The sequence below is a fragment of the Cryptotermes secundus genome, unplaced genomic scaffold (genome assembly GCF_002891405.2).
Source record: "Cryptotermes secundus unplaced genomic scaffold, Csec_1.0 scaffold862, whole genome shotgun sequence".
NCBI classification, from domain to species: Eukaryota; Metazoa; Arthropoda; class Insecta; order Blattodea; family Kalotermitidae; genus Cryptotermes; species Cryptotermes secundus.
Window position 1 is genome coordinate 294364 of NW_019735568.1, and position 13583 is coordinate 307946.

General features: G+C 41.0%; 1 protein-coding gene across 1 annotated transcript; it reads right to left on the reverse strand.

Moving 5' to 3' along the window:
* Positions 1–354: 354 nt before the first annotated feature.
* On the reverse strand, positions 355–8215 carry LOC117282732. The gene is made up of 2 exons (XM_033753507.1): positions 8133–8215; positions 355–1243 (listed from the first exon to the last, which is right to left on the reverse strand). Exon 2 carries the CDS (start codon positions 1183–1185, stop codon positions 436–438), a length of 750 nt encoding a protein of 249 aa, XP_033609398.1. The 5' UTR covers positions 1186–1243; positions 8133–8215; the 3' UTR covers positions 355–435.
* Between the last annotated feature and the right edge of the window lie 5368 nt (positions 8216–13583).

Here is a 13583-nt window from a genome sequence, read left to right on the forward strand (position 1 = left end):
TGGCCATTATCTCTGTAACTGTTCAACTTTGGACATAGGTGTTTTGGGTTATATCGGCATACTTTAACATAAGGAACACCCTCCCGAAGTCTGGCACATTCCTCCTGGGACACCTGTATAACATTGAATAGTTGGGTGGTAGATGAATTGGAAAGGTCTTGGAAGGAATTCTGTCCCAGCATTTGCCTGTAGAGGCTGAGAAAGATTATAAAAACCCCAGTCAGGATAGCCAGTGTCGCAGTGTAGATTTTCATTAAGCAATTCATTTGATGGTACTTCAGTTATTGGATCATTTTCTTACTTGATAACTTCAATACAGACACAATGTACTTTACTTAAAACATCTTTGGCAACTTACAAGATTACAAAGACAACAAATGAACCCAACAAAATGAAAAGAATAACATGAAACAACAAAATACGGCGATGGTACCATCAGGTACTGGATGTTGTGTCGCCACGGGAGGGCGATCTCCTGCCAGGCCGGTGGCTGTTAAAGGCGGGGCGGGAATCCTTGGGACTGGAGCCTCGGTCTCTCGGTTTGGTGTTGAGCCCCTTGAAGCGGGCGTGAAGGTGGTCCTGTCCGGTGCTGAGTGCAGCAACTTGGCGGGAGAGGTCAGCGATCTCCTGCTGAAGTGTGCCGTTGTCCGTGGTTTGACCAACGCTAGCGAGCGCCGGCTGGACTTCGACATCGGAGATACGGTCCGCACAGAGGGCTGCGGCCTCCAAGTTGCTCTCGTTCTGGCCGGCGAGGAAGCTCTGCACATTGCGGGGTAGCGGGCTGGTCCAGACACTTCGGATGACGTCATCAGACACGTCTGGTGCTAGACTCTTGAGGTACCTCAGGAACTGAGATGGCTTATGGTCGCCAATTTCATCGGCCGTGAGGAGCTGCTGGATGCGCTGCTCTGGCGATAGGGATAGCCACCTCACAAGCTTGGTCCTCAGTAGGGTGTAGGGGTCTCCTTTGGGTGGAGAGGTGATGATATCCACCACCTCTGTGGCGTACCGATAGTCCAGCTGTGAGATGACGTGGCAGAACTTGATGCGCTCACTGCTAATGCCGGCCAAGGTGAATTGCGCCTCGGCCTGGGCGAACCACACGGCTGGTCGCTCGGGCCAGAACGGCGGGAGCTGCATGGCCACTCTGGACACTTCAGCTTGTGAACTGTCTGCGGCATCCATGCTCAGTCGGGGTCACCAATGTGGGATTGTCGATGTTCCAAATGGCAACCACGTAAAACTGTAACAGTTGTGTATATTAAATCGTATAAACTGAATTTACAGAATAGCTGCGAAGCTATGTGGAATGTTCAAAAGTTGGCTGGCCCTCATAGGGCAGTTTGTTCCACTGCGAGTGTGCTGGCAGATTTTGCTCCTCCGTAGTAGGCGGAGTCTTACAACCGTTCAGCGCCTGTCTGGACGGTGATGTAGTGCTGCGCGCGCCGGTAGAAACGGCTGTCTCCATTGGTTGCTGGAGTTGCTGCAGCCGCCTGGTTGCTGGAGACTTGCAGCTACTACTTCGGTTGCCTGGTCGCTGGAGACTTGCAGCAACTACATCAGCTGCCTGGTCGCAGTGATGCCTCTGATGACCGGTCACTCTGAACTGAATGTGATCACTGACAAATGCGAGCTTTGGGCTCCGCCTTTTATATCATGCTTGGTGGGCGGAGCGATTGTGAGTGCTGTGTAAATATGAGCACGATGTCCAGCAATGTGATATTCACTTAGGAGTGAGTGTTGTCTGAAAGACTGGCGAAACAGCGTGTTATGTGGGGATGTTCCCACAGTTCCAACAGAAAGTTCAAAATTGTATGTACACTAGACCTATAGGTGTATTTTTAAAATGGTTTGACCAATATTTATGGACTGTTGGCAGCGTATGTATTTCATCTTGAAGAACACTAACAATGATATACAGCAGTTTAGAAGCTTTTATACAAGGTGTTTCAAAAAGAGCTTTACACGTTTGAAAGCTTATATAGATTTATACAGAGGACATACACAACGTTTTGAACTGTCATGATGTAGCAAAACACACCAAGTTTAGTTTCATGCACGTGGTACTGTAGTACCCGATACCACCACGGCGAGTGCTCCTACAGTTGAAATCAAGATAAGTTAAAAGATCATGAGGAAACATCTGTAACAACAAGTAATCATTTTGAAATTTTATCTAACCTCAATGAGGTTATTAAGTCTACTGCAGCAACGAAGGAAGAAATTCTCAAACCAAGTAAAACTGTATGAAATAATATCAACAGAAGTAATTTTTAAGCAAGAGACAGTAAATACAAGGCTGATGCAAATGGACAGATGATTAATAACATTGCAGTGATAATAAATGGTCTAGTAACATCTAATAACAATATAGTTCCAAACAGTGACATCTTACATTCATATGACGGTGAGGAAGCCGTTGAGGCTAATGCAAAGAATGAGAAAGAGGCTCCCAAGGAGAAAGTTGCTGATTCAGCAGCAAGTGCTTCAAAGAACAAAGGAAACCACACTATATTAATTATTGGAGACAGCCATGTAAAGAGATGTGCAAGTAAACTGAGAGAAAATCTTGATAAAACTTATAAGGTAATTGGAGTTATTAAACCAGGAGCTAATTTATTTACCCTAAGTAATTCTGTAAAAGATCCTATTTTAACCTTAGAAAAAAAAATGAGTTCTTGTATTTAGTGGAGGTGCAAACGATATCTCAAAAAATAATTCTAAAATGGGTCTAAGACACATTTTAAACTTTGTAAGTAATAATACTCATACTAATATTATTCTATTAGGTATACCACATAGACACGACCTGGCAGATTTGTCTTGCGTAAATAATGAGATAAATGCCTTTAATAGGAAACTGTTTAAAATCATGAAATGTCATGAACATATCACAGTAATGTTCTGTGACTTAAACAGACACTTCTATACGAGACAAGGTATGCATATGAACAGGAGAGGAAAACTTAAACATATAGCAGCAACCTGTGTGACAGTTTCTCAATCTAATAAAAATTTGACCCCAATTTGCTTGCTCTGGAAGGAATCTGAACATTATAATGCAAATCTGCAAGCTGACAAGTGTCCAGCTATGAATGACTCAGTAAAAACAACTACAGAGCAAAAAAATGAACCAGTATGCAAATCAAATAGACTCCAAAAACTACCAGGTATGAAAAATAAGGATTTTTTAAGGTAAATAAAGGTGCCCCGAAAAGAAATATTTCCTTAAACGGAGTAACCAAAAAAGAAAATGATATCAAATTCTTTAATATCTTCCATCAGAACGTTAGAGGTTTAAGGGAGAAAGCAAATGAGCTATTAAGTCATCTACACCCAGCCTCCCCACACATATTGTGTCTTACAGAACATCACATGAATTTTTTGGAATTACAACAGTTAAACATAGATTCTTATAAACTAGGAGCAAACTATTGTAGAACCTTGTATGAAAAGAGAGAAGTATGCATCTATCTACACACAAGCTTGAAATTTGTAAATACATACCTAAAAATATTGTAAAGAAGAAGATTTTGAGGTATGTGCTGTTAAGTTAAACCTGAGCTCCAACAGACTTTTTATAATTACAGTATATAGAGCTACAATATTTAGAAATCTATATACCTCAACACAAGAATATATTATTTGTGGGGATATTAAAATAAATTACCTTCTTGATAGTGAAAAGAAAAACAAATTGGATACCTTATTGAGAACTTATAATTTAATAAGTACAGTAAATTTTCCCACCAGAGTTCAAGGAAATTCTGCTACAGCCATTGATAATATTTTCATCAGTATTACTAGAAGGGAAAATTATTCTGCAAGGCCTATAATAAATGGATTGTCTGATCATGATGCACAATCCATAACATTTAAAGCAATAAACATGAGAACACATGCTAAACAATTTAAAATGATAAGGAAAATAAACAAACACACAATAAATGACTTTTTAATTAAGCTCAGTTATGAAACATGGGCCTCAACATTTTCTAGTGATGATGTTAATATAATGTTTAACTCCTTTTTAGACACTTACTTGAAAATTTACTATTCCAGTTTTCAAAAAAAAAAAAAAAAATTAAAATTTCAAATAAAATAAGTGATTTGATTACTATAGGAGTAATAACATCCTGTAAACGTAAAAGAGTACTCTATATGGCATGTAGAAAAAAGTAATAATTCAGAGCATTCAATTGACTGAGCACTTAAATAACAATAACATTTTAGTGGAAGAACAATTTGGTTTAAGAACAAAATCTTCAACAGATGAGGCTATATACAAGTTAGCGAATGAAATCTGTAAGATTTGATTTGTTTCATTCTGTTCTGTCACACTAACAATTACAAATATAAATCACTCCATCCAATGTGACCTGTAAGTTTATTACTACATGAAAAACTTAACACCCTTACATGTTTCGGTCTCTGCGGACCATCTTCATAGGGCAAACATCACTACAAATAGGAAACCACCTTCACATGAGTTGTTTAGACGTAAAGTACCTACACTTATATGTTACAATGCATGGTACACAAAATAGAACATTTTACAAACACAGCAGTTTCCTGGGAATGTAAAGTTTTTAAAAATTATTTGCTCGTGGCTGCTCTGCTGTTTTCACTGTGAAAACAGCACAGCAGCCATGAGCAAACCCTGGAAGGTATAAAGAACCTCCACATCAAGATAGACAGGTGGCACAATATCTGCCCCATACAAGAGGGACGATGGGAGGACGAACACGAGCCTGCATGGTTTATGAATTTTAATTTTTGACAATGCAAAATTTTTAATTAGCATCAAGAAATTTTAAATAATTTTTAAAAACTTTACATTCCCAGGAAACTGCTGTGTTTGTGAAATGTTGTATTATGTGTACTATGCATTGTAACATATAAGTGTATGTACTTTACATCTAAACAACTTATGTGAAGGTGGTTTCCTATTTGTAGTGATGTTTGCCCTCTGAAGATGGTCCGCAGAGACCGAAACATGTAAGGGTATTAAGTTTTTCATGTAGTAATAAACTTACAGGTCACATTGGATGGAGTGATTTATATTTGTAAATCTGTAAGACCTTAAACAGCAAAAACTTAATAGGAGGCATTTTTTGTGACCTAGAAAATCACATGTTAACACATGTGTGTTAATCATGAGGTTCTGTTGTCAAAATTGGAGTTCTATGGGATAAAGGGTAAAGCTAAACTATGGCTTGAATCTTATTTCAGAAATAGATATCAAAGGGGTTTAATTACAAATATAAATCTTAATCTCAATGAATTTTTTACATGGGGCAAAATTAGACATGGTGTCCTGCAAGGTTCGATTCTGGGTCCATTGTTATTTCTCATTTATATAAACGAGTTACACAAAACTATAAATGATAAAACTGTACCTATATTATTTGCAGACGACACTAGTTTGTTAGTTAAAAGTTCAAACTATGATGATCTCTGTGTAAATATAAACAGTGCTTTTCACAGTATAAATGAATGGTTCAAAGTAAACCAACTTTATATAAATTTAAACAAAACCCACTACATTCAATTTACAGCTAGAAATAATAATCCTAAATCTGAAATAAAAATTGTATATGATAAAAAACAAATTACATCTATATCCAATATTAAATTTCTTGGAATGTTCATTGATGACACAATGAGCTGGAAATACCACATTGAGTATATTAGTTCTAAACTAAGAGCAGTCTGCTACATAATAAGATCGCTTAAACCATACACATCCATAAATACCTTAAAAATGGTTTATCACTCTTATTTTAATTCTATTATAAATTATGGTTTACCCTTTCGGGGTAACTTACCGCAAAGTATAAACATTTTTAGAATGAAAAAGAATATAATTAGAATTATGTTTGAACGCAGAAGGAGGGATTCGTGCAGGAACTTATTTAGCGAATTAGAAATCTTGCCTCTGGCATCCCAGTACATACTATCTCTTATGCTCTTTGTGATAAAAAACAGAAACAAATTCATAGTAAATTCAGAGATTCATGGAATGAATACTCAACAGCAAAATAATCTCCATCAGCCTCTTGTATAAAACTGTACAAATGGTATATGGTTTGCCATTACTTTTACTACTAAAATTAACTTATTAATTATATTGTATATGTTTATCAGTATTTTATACAAATGTATATGTTATTGGATGACAACTGTAATCCTTAGTTGTGACTGTAACTAGGACAATCTCCACATCCGCATGAGAACATACTCTCAACAGGATTTATGGAAGGCGAATAAATGAAATGAAATTAAATTAAATTAAATTAAATTAAATTAAATGGCTACTTTCACAGGTGCAGAGCGTGCTCGTTGTGTGTTTTGGTTCGAAGAAACGAAGTCTGCTACACAAGTTCAAAGGAAATTTCACACTCAGTATTGCAAGGAATCTCCCAGTAGGCCTACAATTTACTCCTGGCACAAGCGGCCTCCGTAGTCTGGAGGTAACGTTCTCACCTCATGACTCGTAATACGCGGGTTCAAATACCTGGCGGAGGTCGTCGAATTTTTAAGGGCGGAAAAATTCAGGGAACAAGTCCTCCGGCAGGGACTTTAAGCCGTGGGTCCCGTGTCGTAGCTTTACGGCACGTAAAAGAACCTCATATCTCCAAAGGAGGTCACTGAGCGAAATTACGGATGTTTCCCGCCCAACAGCAGTCTCTAATACCTCTGGTAGATGGAGGAAGCATTATAGATACCTCACAGCTAGTAGAGCCGGTCTCGCTGGCTGGGCGGGACTGATGGTAAGCACCAGTACCGGTAGGCTATAGAGACTGGTAGAAATCATAGAGGGAAGCACAATGGACCAATACAGGTCTAAGTGCATAGGGAAACCCACCCTCTCCAATAACTAACTAACTACTCCTGGCACAAGAATTTTGTTCAGACCGGAGTTCTGTGCGCCATGCCAAGCCACCTGGTCGGCCACATGTTTCTGATGCTACGGTGGAACAGATTAGGGAGAGCTTTGTTTGAAATCCACGAAAGTCAACGTAATGTGCATCTCAGGAAACTGGTATTCCAAATGTTACTGTGTGGTGAGTGTTACAAAAACGTTTACACTTAAAAGCATAGAAAATATCCATCGTTCAACACCTTACAGATGCAGATAAGGTGGTTTGTAAGGAATTATGTATGCAAATGTTTCATCAGATACAAGATGATGAGAAGTTTCTGGACTCCGTAATTTTCAGTGATGAGAGCACATTTCATGTCAGTGGTCATGTCCCACAACTGCAGGATCTGGGGCAGCGAAAATCCATGTGTCTCCCTGGAACATGTTCGTGATAGCCCAAAGGTGAACGTGTTTTGCGCCCTCAGCAAAGAAAGGGTGTACGGCCCCTTCTTCTTCATGGAGATGACCAATACTGGTATCGTATATCTGGACATGTTCCATGAGTTCCTCATTCCACAGTTAGACGAAGATGACCAAGAAGGACACATTCACTTCCAGCAAGACAACGCACCCCCTCATTACCTTGGAGAAGTGCATGAGTACCTCAACACCTGTTTCCCAGGTCGGTGAATTGGTATAGTGGCGCCGATATCATGGCCACCTCATTCCCCGGATCTTAGTCCCCTGCATTTTTTCTTATGGGGATTCGTTAAAGATCGAGTGTTCGATCTTTAACGATGTAATATTACATGTAGTTACAGTCACAACTAAGGATTACAGTTGTCATCCAATAACATACACATTTCTATAAAATACTGATAAACATATACAATATAATTAAGAAGTTAATGTAAGATTTCATTATTTTTGTCCAGTTCTAACGAAACTTGAAATATGTCAACAGACTGCACTAAAACTCCCCAATACTTATAACTCAATGCCTTACTCCTTTAAGAAAAGTTTATGTTTCTTTGTCATAACGTATAAGTTTTCAGGGAAGAAAATAACTTCATTGGACGGTAGATGGCTTAAAATATCAAGTTGTGGACCTTGTATAATCTCTGTAATGGCATATTATGAAGAAAAATTAAAAATTAGTGTCTATACAGAATCCCCAACTTTCAAGCCACTGAAAACTGCAAGTGCATCTAGCAAACATTTAACCTTGTGAGAAAATATCCAGTTATTATACTTAGAACTGGCTTACAGTGGATTACTGAAATTGCTTGGTTGTGCACCATTGTCCATCCTCTTTGTGACCAGGTGGTTGTCACCTTGCAGGAGGAAAACAACAACAATGTGGTGTCCCAAGGTGGGGGAGGGGGGACAGCATCAGACATTGTGACAAGCAGCACCACTCCAGTGAAAAGTGCCACTTCACTCCTGGACTCTCGTGCCAAAAAGTTCACCATTGCAGCAGCCAACCCTCTACTCGCAGGTTAGGTCGACATCTGTGTGAACTGAGTTCTGAAACAATGTGACAGATTCAGTGTTTATTCTGGGTACTTGCTTTTAACATTCTCTAAACCTGGTTGTTTTGCAATCATATGATGCTGAAACATATATAAACACCCTTGTGTATGTGCATATCATGTGATCTAAGCTACTCTGTTGTGATTTTTCAAATAATGGAAATGGTAGAATTGGATTGTAAAATAAGTTTGTCTTTCAACAGCATATTGATAGTGTGTTGTGAACTCTCTTATGTTGGCCAGATTCATTTGACATATTTTTCCCCTCAACAAGAGTCCCATTTTTGGGGTTATTATTGTTAGTGGTAGGAAAGGATTAATGTAATGATGAATCTGAATTAATGATGATCATATTTTGCATGGACAACAGAGTAAATGGTGAACCAATTATAAACCGTCAACAAGAATTAAATGTTGTATATGAAATATTTTAACCATTATACTTTATTTGATAATGAAGTGATGAAAACTATCAGGTAGAACATGTAGTAGTTGGAAACTTTATTTACTAGATAAAATATGCCTTATGTATTTCAGCGCTATAGGGCCCTCATCAGAAACTTACCTGTTAAAGGCGAGATTACTTAGTGTACAGAGCGAAATATGTTAAGTGGATCCCTGTCACCACAGCATGGCGCGTCCTCAGGTTGTGGATGGGGGTGACACCCTCCAGTTTTTGAGGAAAGCTGTGAATTTACTGATTAAGCAGTCGCGGACAGCCGGCAAGGGGTGGCCTTCCAGCTTGAGGGTTGAGTGTGGGGCTATCAACTCCTCAGCGTGAAAAATCATTATGTTACGAAAATGAACACAAAGCCTCGGACCTGGACGGATTCTTTGGATAAACGACCTAAGCTAATGAAAATGGATATGAGATTTGGCATTTGGAATTTACGAAGTTTGTATAGGGCAGGTTCGCTCAGGGCAGTGGCAGAAGAAATCTTAAAATATAAGTTAGATTTAGCGGGAGTACAGGAGGTCAGATGGGATGGAGGTGGCATCGCACCAGCAGGAGACTATACATTTTTCTATGGAAAGGGGAAAGGAAATCATGAATTAGGTACAGGTTTCTTCGTGCATAAGAGAATCGTATCAGCAGTTAAGAGGGTAGAATTCGTTAGTGATAGGATATCATATATAATACTGTGACATGTTGCGCAACGGAGGACCCCTACCTCCCCAGCGGCACGTGGCAGTAACATAGCGCTCCCTCCCTCCCCTCCGCGGTGACATAACGCGCAACGCGCGGTGACGTAAGACGGCGCGAGGTAACAGCGTTGCTAGGCTATACGCAAACAGGGTGACACGGCACCGCTTCCTACTGTGACGTGGCGGGCAACAGGTAACAGCAAATGGTATAAAAGCCAGCTGATCAGCAAGCGAGGGCCAGTGTGTTATCAACAGTTCTCAAGGTAGCAGCCTGCGAATTGAGCTGGAATATAGCAGCCGTCGCGGAAAGAAGAACCGGACGTGTGTGTAATTGTGTAATTGGGAATGTGTGAGACAGAGAGACTTGTATAGCTCCCGTACTGTGAATATGTATAGCCTACTGAAGATAGAGTGAACTGATTTGCGCATAGGGTTATAAATCGTGAAACCCCGCAACGGTGTAAACAGATTAATGCGATTAGGGTTATAAAGTGTGAAACCCCGCAACTGTGTGATAAATAATTGTAGCCGTTACTTGTAGGTTGTTGAATAAACCAATTAACAGTCCGAACGGCGTCTTCAGTAACGAAACACGTTACACTGGTGTCAGAAGTGGGATTTGGACTTACACACGTGACCGACAAGATACAAACTCAAGACACGTTACGCTGGTGTCAGAAGTGGTTACGAACTTACACACATGACAAATAATTGAATTATTGTGCATCGAGTGGTTTACTGCTACAACATGGACATGGAAAAAGTGATGGAACGTCTGTTGTTCGCCCAGGAGCAAATGGCGGCCAGACAGAAAGCCGATAGGGAGGAAGAGAGGAGGAAAGAGAAGGAAGAGATGGAGGAATGTAGGAGGAAAGAGGAGGAAGAGATGGAGGAATGTAGGAGGAAAGAGAAGGAAGAGATGGAGGAAAATAGGAGGAAAGAGAAGGAAGAGATGGAGGAAAATAGGAGGAAAGAGAAGGAAGAGATGGAGGAAAATAGGAAGAAAGACAAAGAAGATTTGATGGCCAAATTAGACTCCTATCAAGAAAAGGCGGAGATCGGCCTCAACGAATTACTGGCCAGATTGGAGGATGTCAGACAGACCAACCGAAGAGAACTGCAGGAGATGATGGACGTCAACCAAGCCAGGACAGACAAAAAGGCACGTCCAGAAGGAGAAAAGCCGGCCTCAGCGAACAGGAAACTTGAGGCGGCAGGGTTACGAGAGGTACCCATACAAGACACTGAAGTAATGCCGGTTGGAGAACCGAAGAAGAAAAGGCGTAGGGACCGAAAGTGACGAATTATGAAGAATCCGACACGGGAAAGTTCTGGGCCCCAGAAGAATTTGGCCGTAGCCCGCAGAGTGGCGAGCCTCCGCGTGGAAGTGATTCGGCAGAAGAACACCAGCAGGAAGGTGTCCCGCTATGCAACAGCGGCATGGCGTCGGAGGAACATCTTCAGGAAATCTTGGACCCGAGGAGATCATGTGTCCCGGATGAAGCTGGCTGCCATCTGTAGGAAGATATCCCGTCGCGCGACAGTGGCACGACGTTGGAGAAATGACTTCAAGAAGGAAACTCCCCAGGGAACCTTCGGATGCCAGAGAAAGGACTTGGCGCCACGGTCCCGTACCAGCAAGTGGCTGGAAGACCAGGAGGAACAACGACGTCAGCGAGAGCAAACAACGCATCAAGAGCTGTTACGTCGACATAAGGAACCTCCGAAGAAAAAAATGATCAAGGATTGAACCTTGTGGAGGGGACGACCCCCTCCAAAACGGAAAAAGAGACTTCAAGCAGAGGAGGATCTGGTAATGTAGAAGAACCGGCCTCCCCAGAGAGAGTGAATGTGCCATAGAATGAAAGTGATGGATGAATGGGACACAACTGGATCTTCTGGCGAGCTGAAAGGAAACCGCTCGAGACGAGTTGGTCTTAAAAAGGGAGCGGTTGTAACGGCCGAAGAACAGATGCTGCAAGAACAGCCTCCGAAGCAAAGGAACGGGGATGTACCGTTAGGCTATTCGGGATGAACAGCCTTAAGGAGGGAGCAGTGTGACATGTTGCGCAACGGAGGACCCCTACCTCCCCAGCGGCACGTGGCGGTAACGTAGCGCTCCCTCCCTCCCCTCCGCGGTGACGTACCGCACAACGCGCGGTGATGTAAGACAGCGCGGGGTAACAGCTATACGCAAACACGGTGACGAGGCACCGCTTCCTACTGTGACGTGGCGGGCAACAGGTAACAGCGAACGGAATAAAAGCCGGCTGAGCAGCAAGCGAGGGCCAGTGTGTTATCAACAGTTCTCAAGGCAGCAGCCTGCGAGTTGAGTTGAAATCTAGCCATCAGAGAGTTACGAGTTGAAATGTGGCTATCACCGAGTTCAGTAGTAGTTGAGCGAGTGTGTTATCAACAGTCCTCAAGTCAGCAGACTACAGTTGGAGTATAGCAGCCGTCGCGGAAAGAAGAACCGGACGTGTGTGTAATTGTGTAATTGGGAGTGTGTGATACAGTGATACATAGCTCCCCTACTGTAAACGTGTAGACTACTGAAGAGAGAGTGAACTGATTTGCGCATAGGGTTATAAATCGTGAAACCCCGCAACAGTGTAAACAGATTAATGTGATTAGGGTTATAAAGTGTGAAACCCCGCAATTATGTAATAATTAATTGTAGCCGTTACTTGTAGGTTGTTGAATAAACCAATTAACAATCCGAACGGCGTCTTCAGTAACGAAACACGTTACAATACTAAAAGGTCGCTGGTGTGATGTCATTGTTATGAATGTTCACGCCCCAACAGAAGATAAAATTTATGACATAAAGGATAGATTCTATGAAGAACTAGAACATGTATTTGATAAATTCCCGAAGTACACNGAAGACATTTTCAAACCAACAATTGGGAATGACAGTTTGCATGAAATTAGTAATGATAATGGAGTTACAGTTGTAAACTTTACCACATCAAAAAATCTTACTGTCAAAAGTACAATGTTCCCACATCATAACATCCATAAATTTCGATGGGAAGATACACAATGAAATAGAACATACTTTGATAGATAGGAGACGGCACTCAAGTATACTTGATGTCCGATCATTCAGGGCAGCAGATTGTGATAGTGACCACTACCTGGTGGTGGCAAGGGCTAGGGAAAGACTGGCAGTGAGCAAACAAACAACCCACAGAGTTAATATGGAGAGGTTCAATCTCAAGAAATTAAATGTGGTAAGATGTTAAAGAACAGTATTGTGTTGAAATCTCAAATAGGTTTGCGGCTTTGTAAAACTTGGAAAGTGAGGTGGATGTTAATGAAGCTTGGGAAATTATTAGAGGGAATATAAAAATGTCTGCCAAAGAGAGTCTAGATTATTATGAACCGAAGAATAAGCCATGGTTCGATGAAGGATGCTCAGAATTATTAGATCAAAGAAAGCAGGCCAAATTGCAATGGTTACAGGATCCAAGCAGGTTAAATGGGGATAATCTGAACAATATAAGATGTGAAACCAGCAGGCATTTCAGGAACAAAGAAAGGGAATATCTGAAAGACAAAATTTATGAGCTTGCAATGAACAGTAAGAACAAGAACATTAGAGACCTGTATAGAGGAATAAACGACTTTAAGAGGGGTTACCAGCCTAGCAGTAACTTAGTGAAGGATGAGAATGGTACTCTGCTTGCAGATTCCCACAACATTTCGAATAGGTGGAGGAACTACTTCTCTCAGTTATTGAACATACATAGGGTCAGTGCTGTTAGGCAGACAGAAATCCATACAGCTTAGCCGTTAATACCTGATCCTAGCCCTTTTGAGGTTGAGAATGCTATTGCAAAATTGGAACGGTATAAATCGCCAGGTAGCGATCAGATTCTGGCAGAACTTATTCAAGCAGGAGGAGAAATATTATATTCTAAGATCCACAATCTAATTACTTCTATTTGGCATAAGGAAAAATTGCCTGATCAGTGGAAGGAGTCTATTATTGTACCAGTTCACAAGAAGGGTGATAAAACTGACTGTAGTAATTA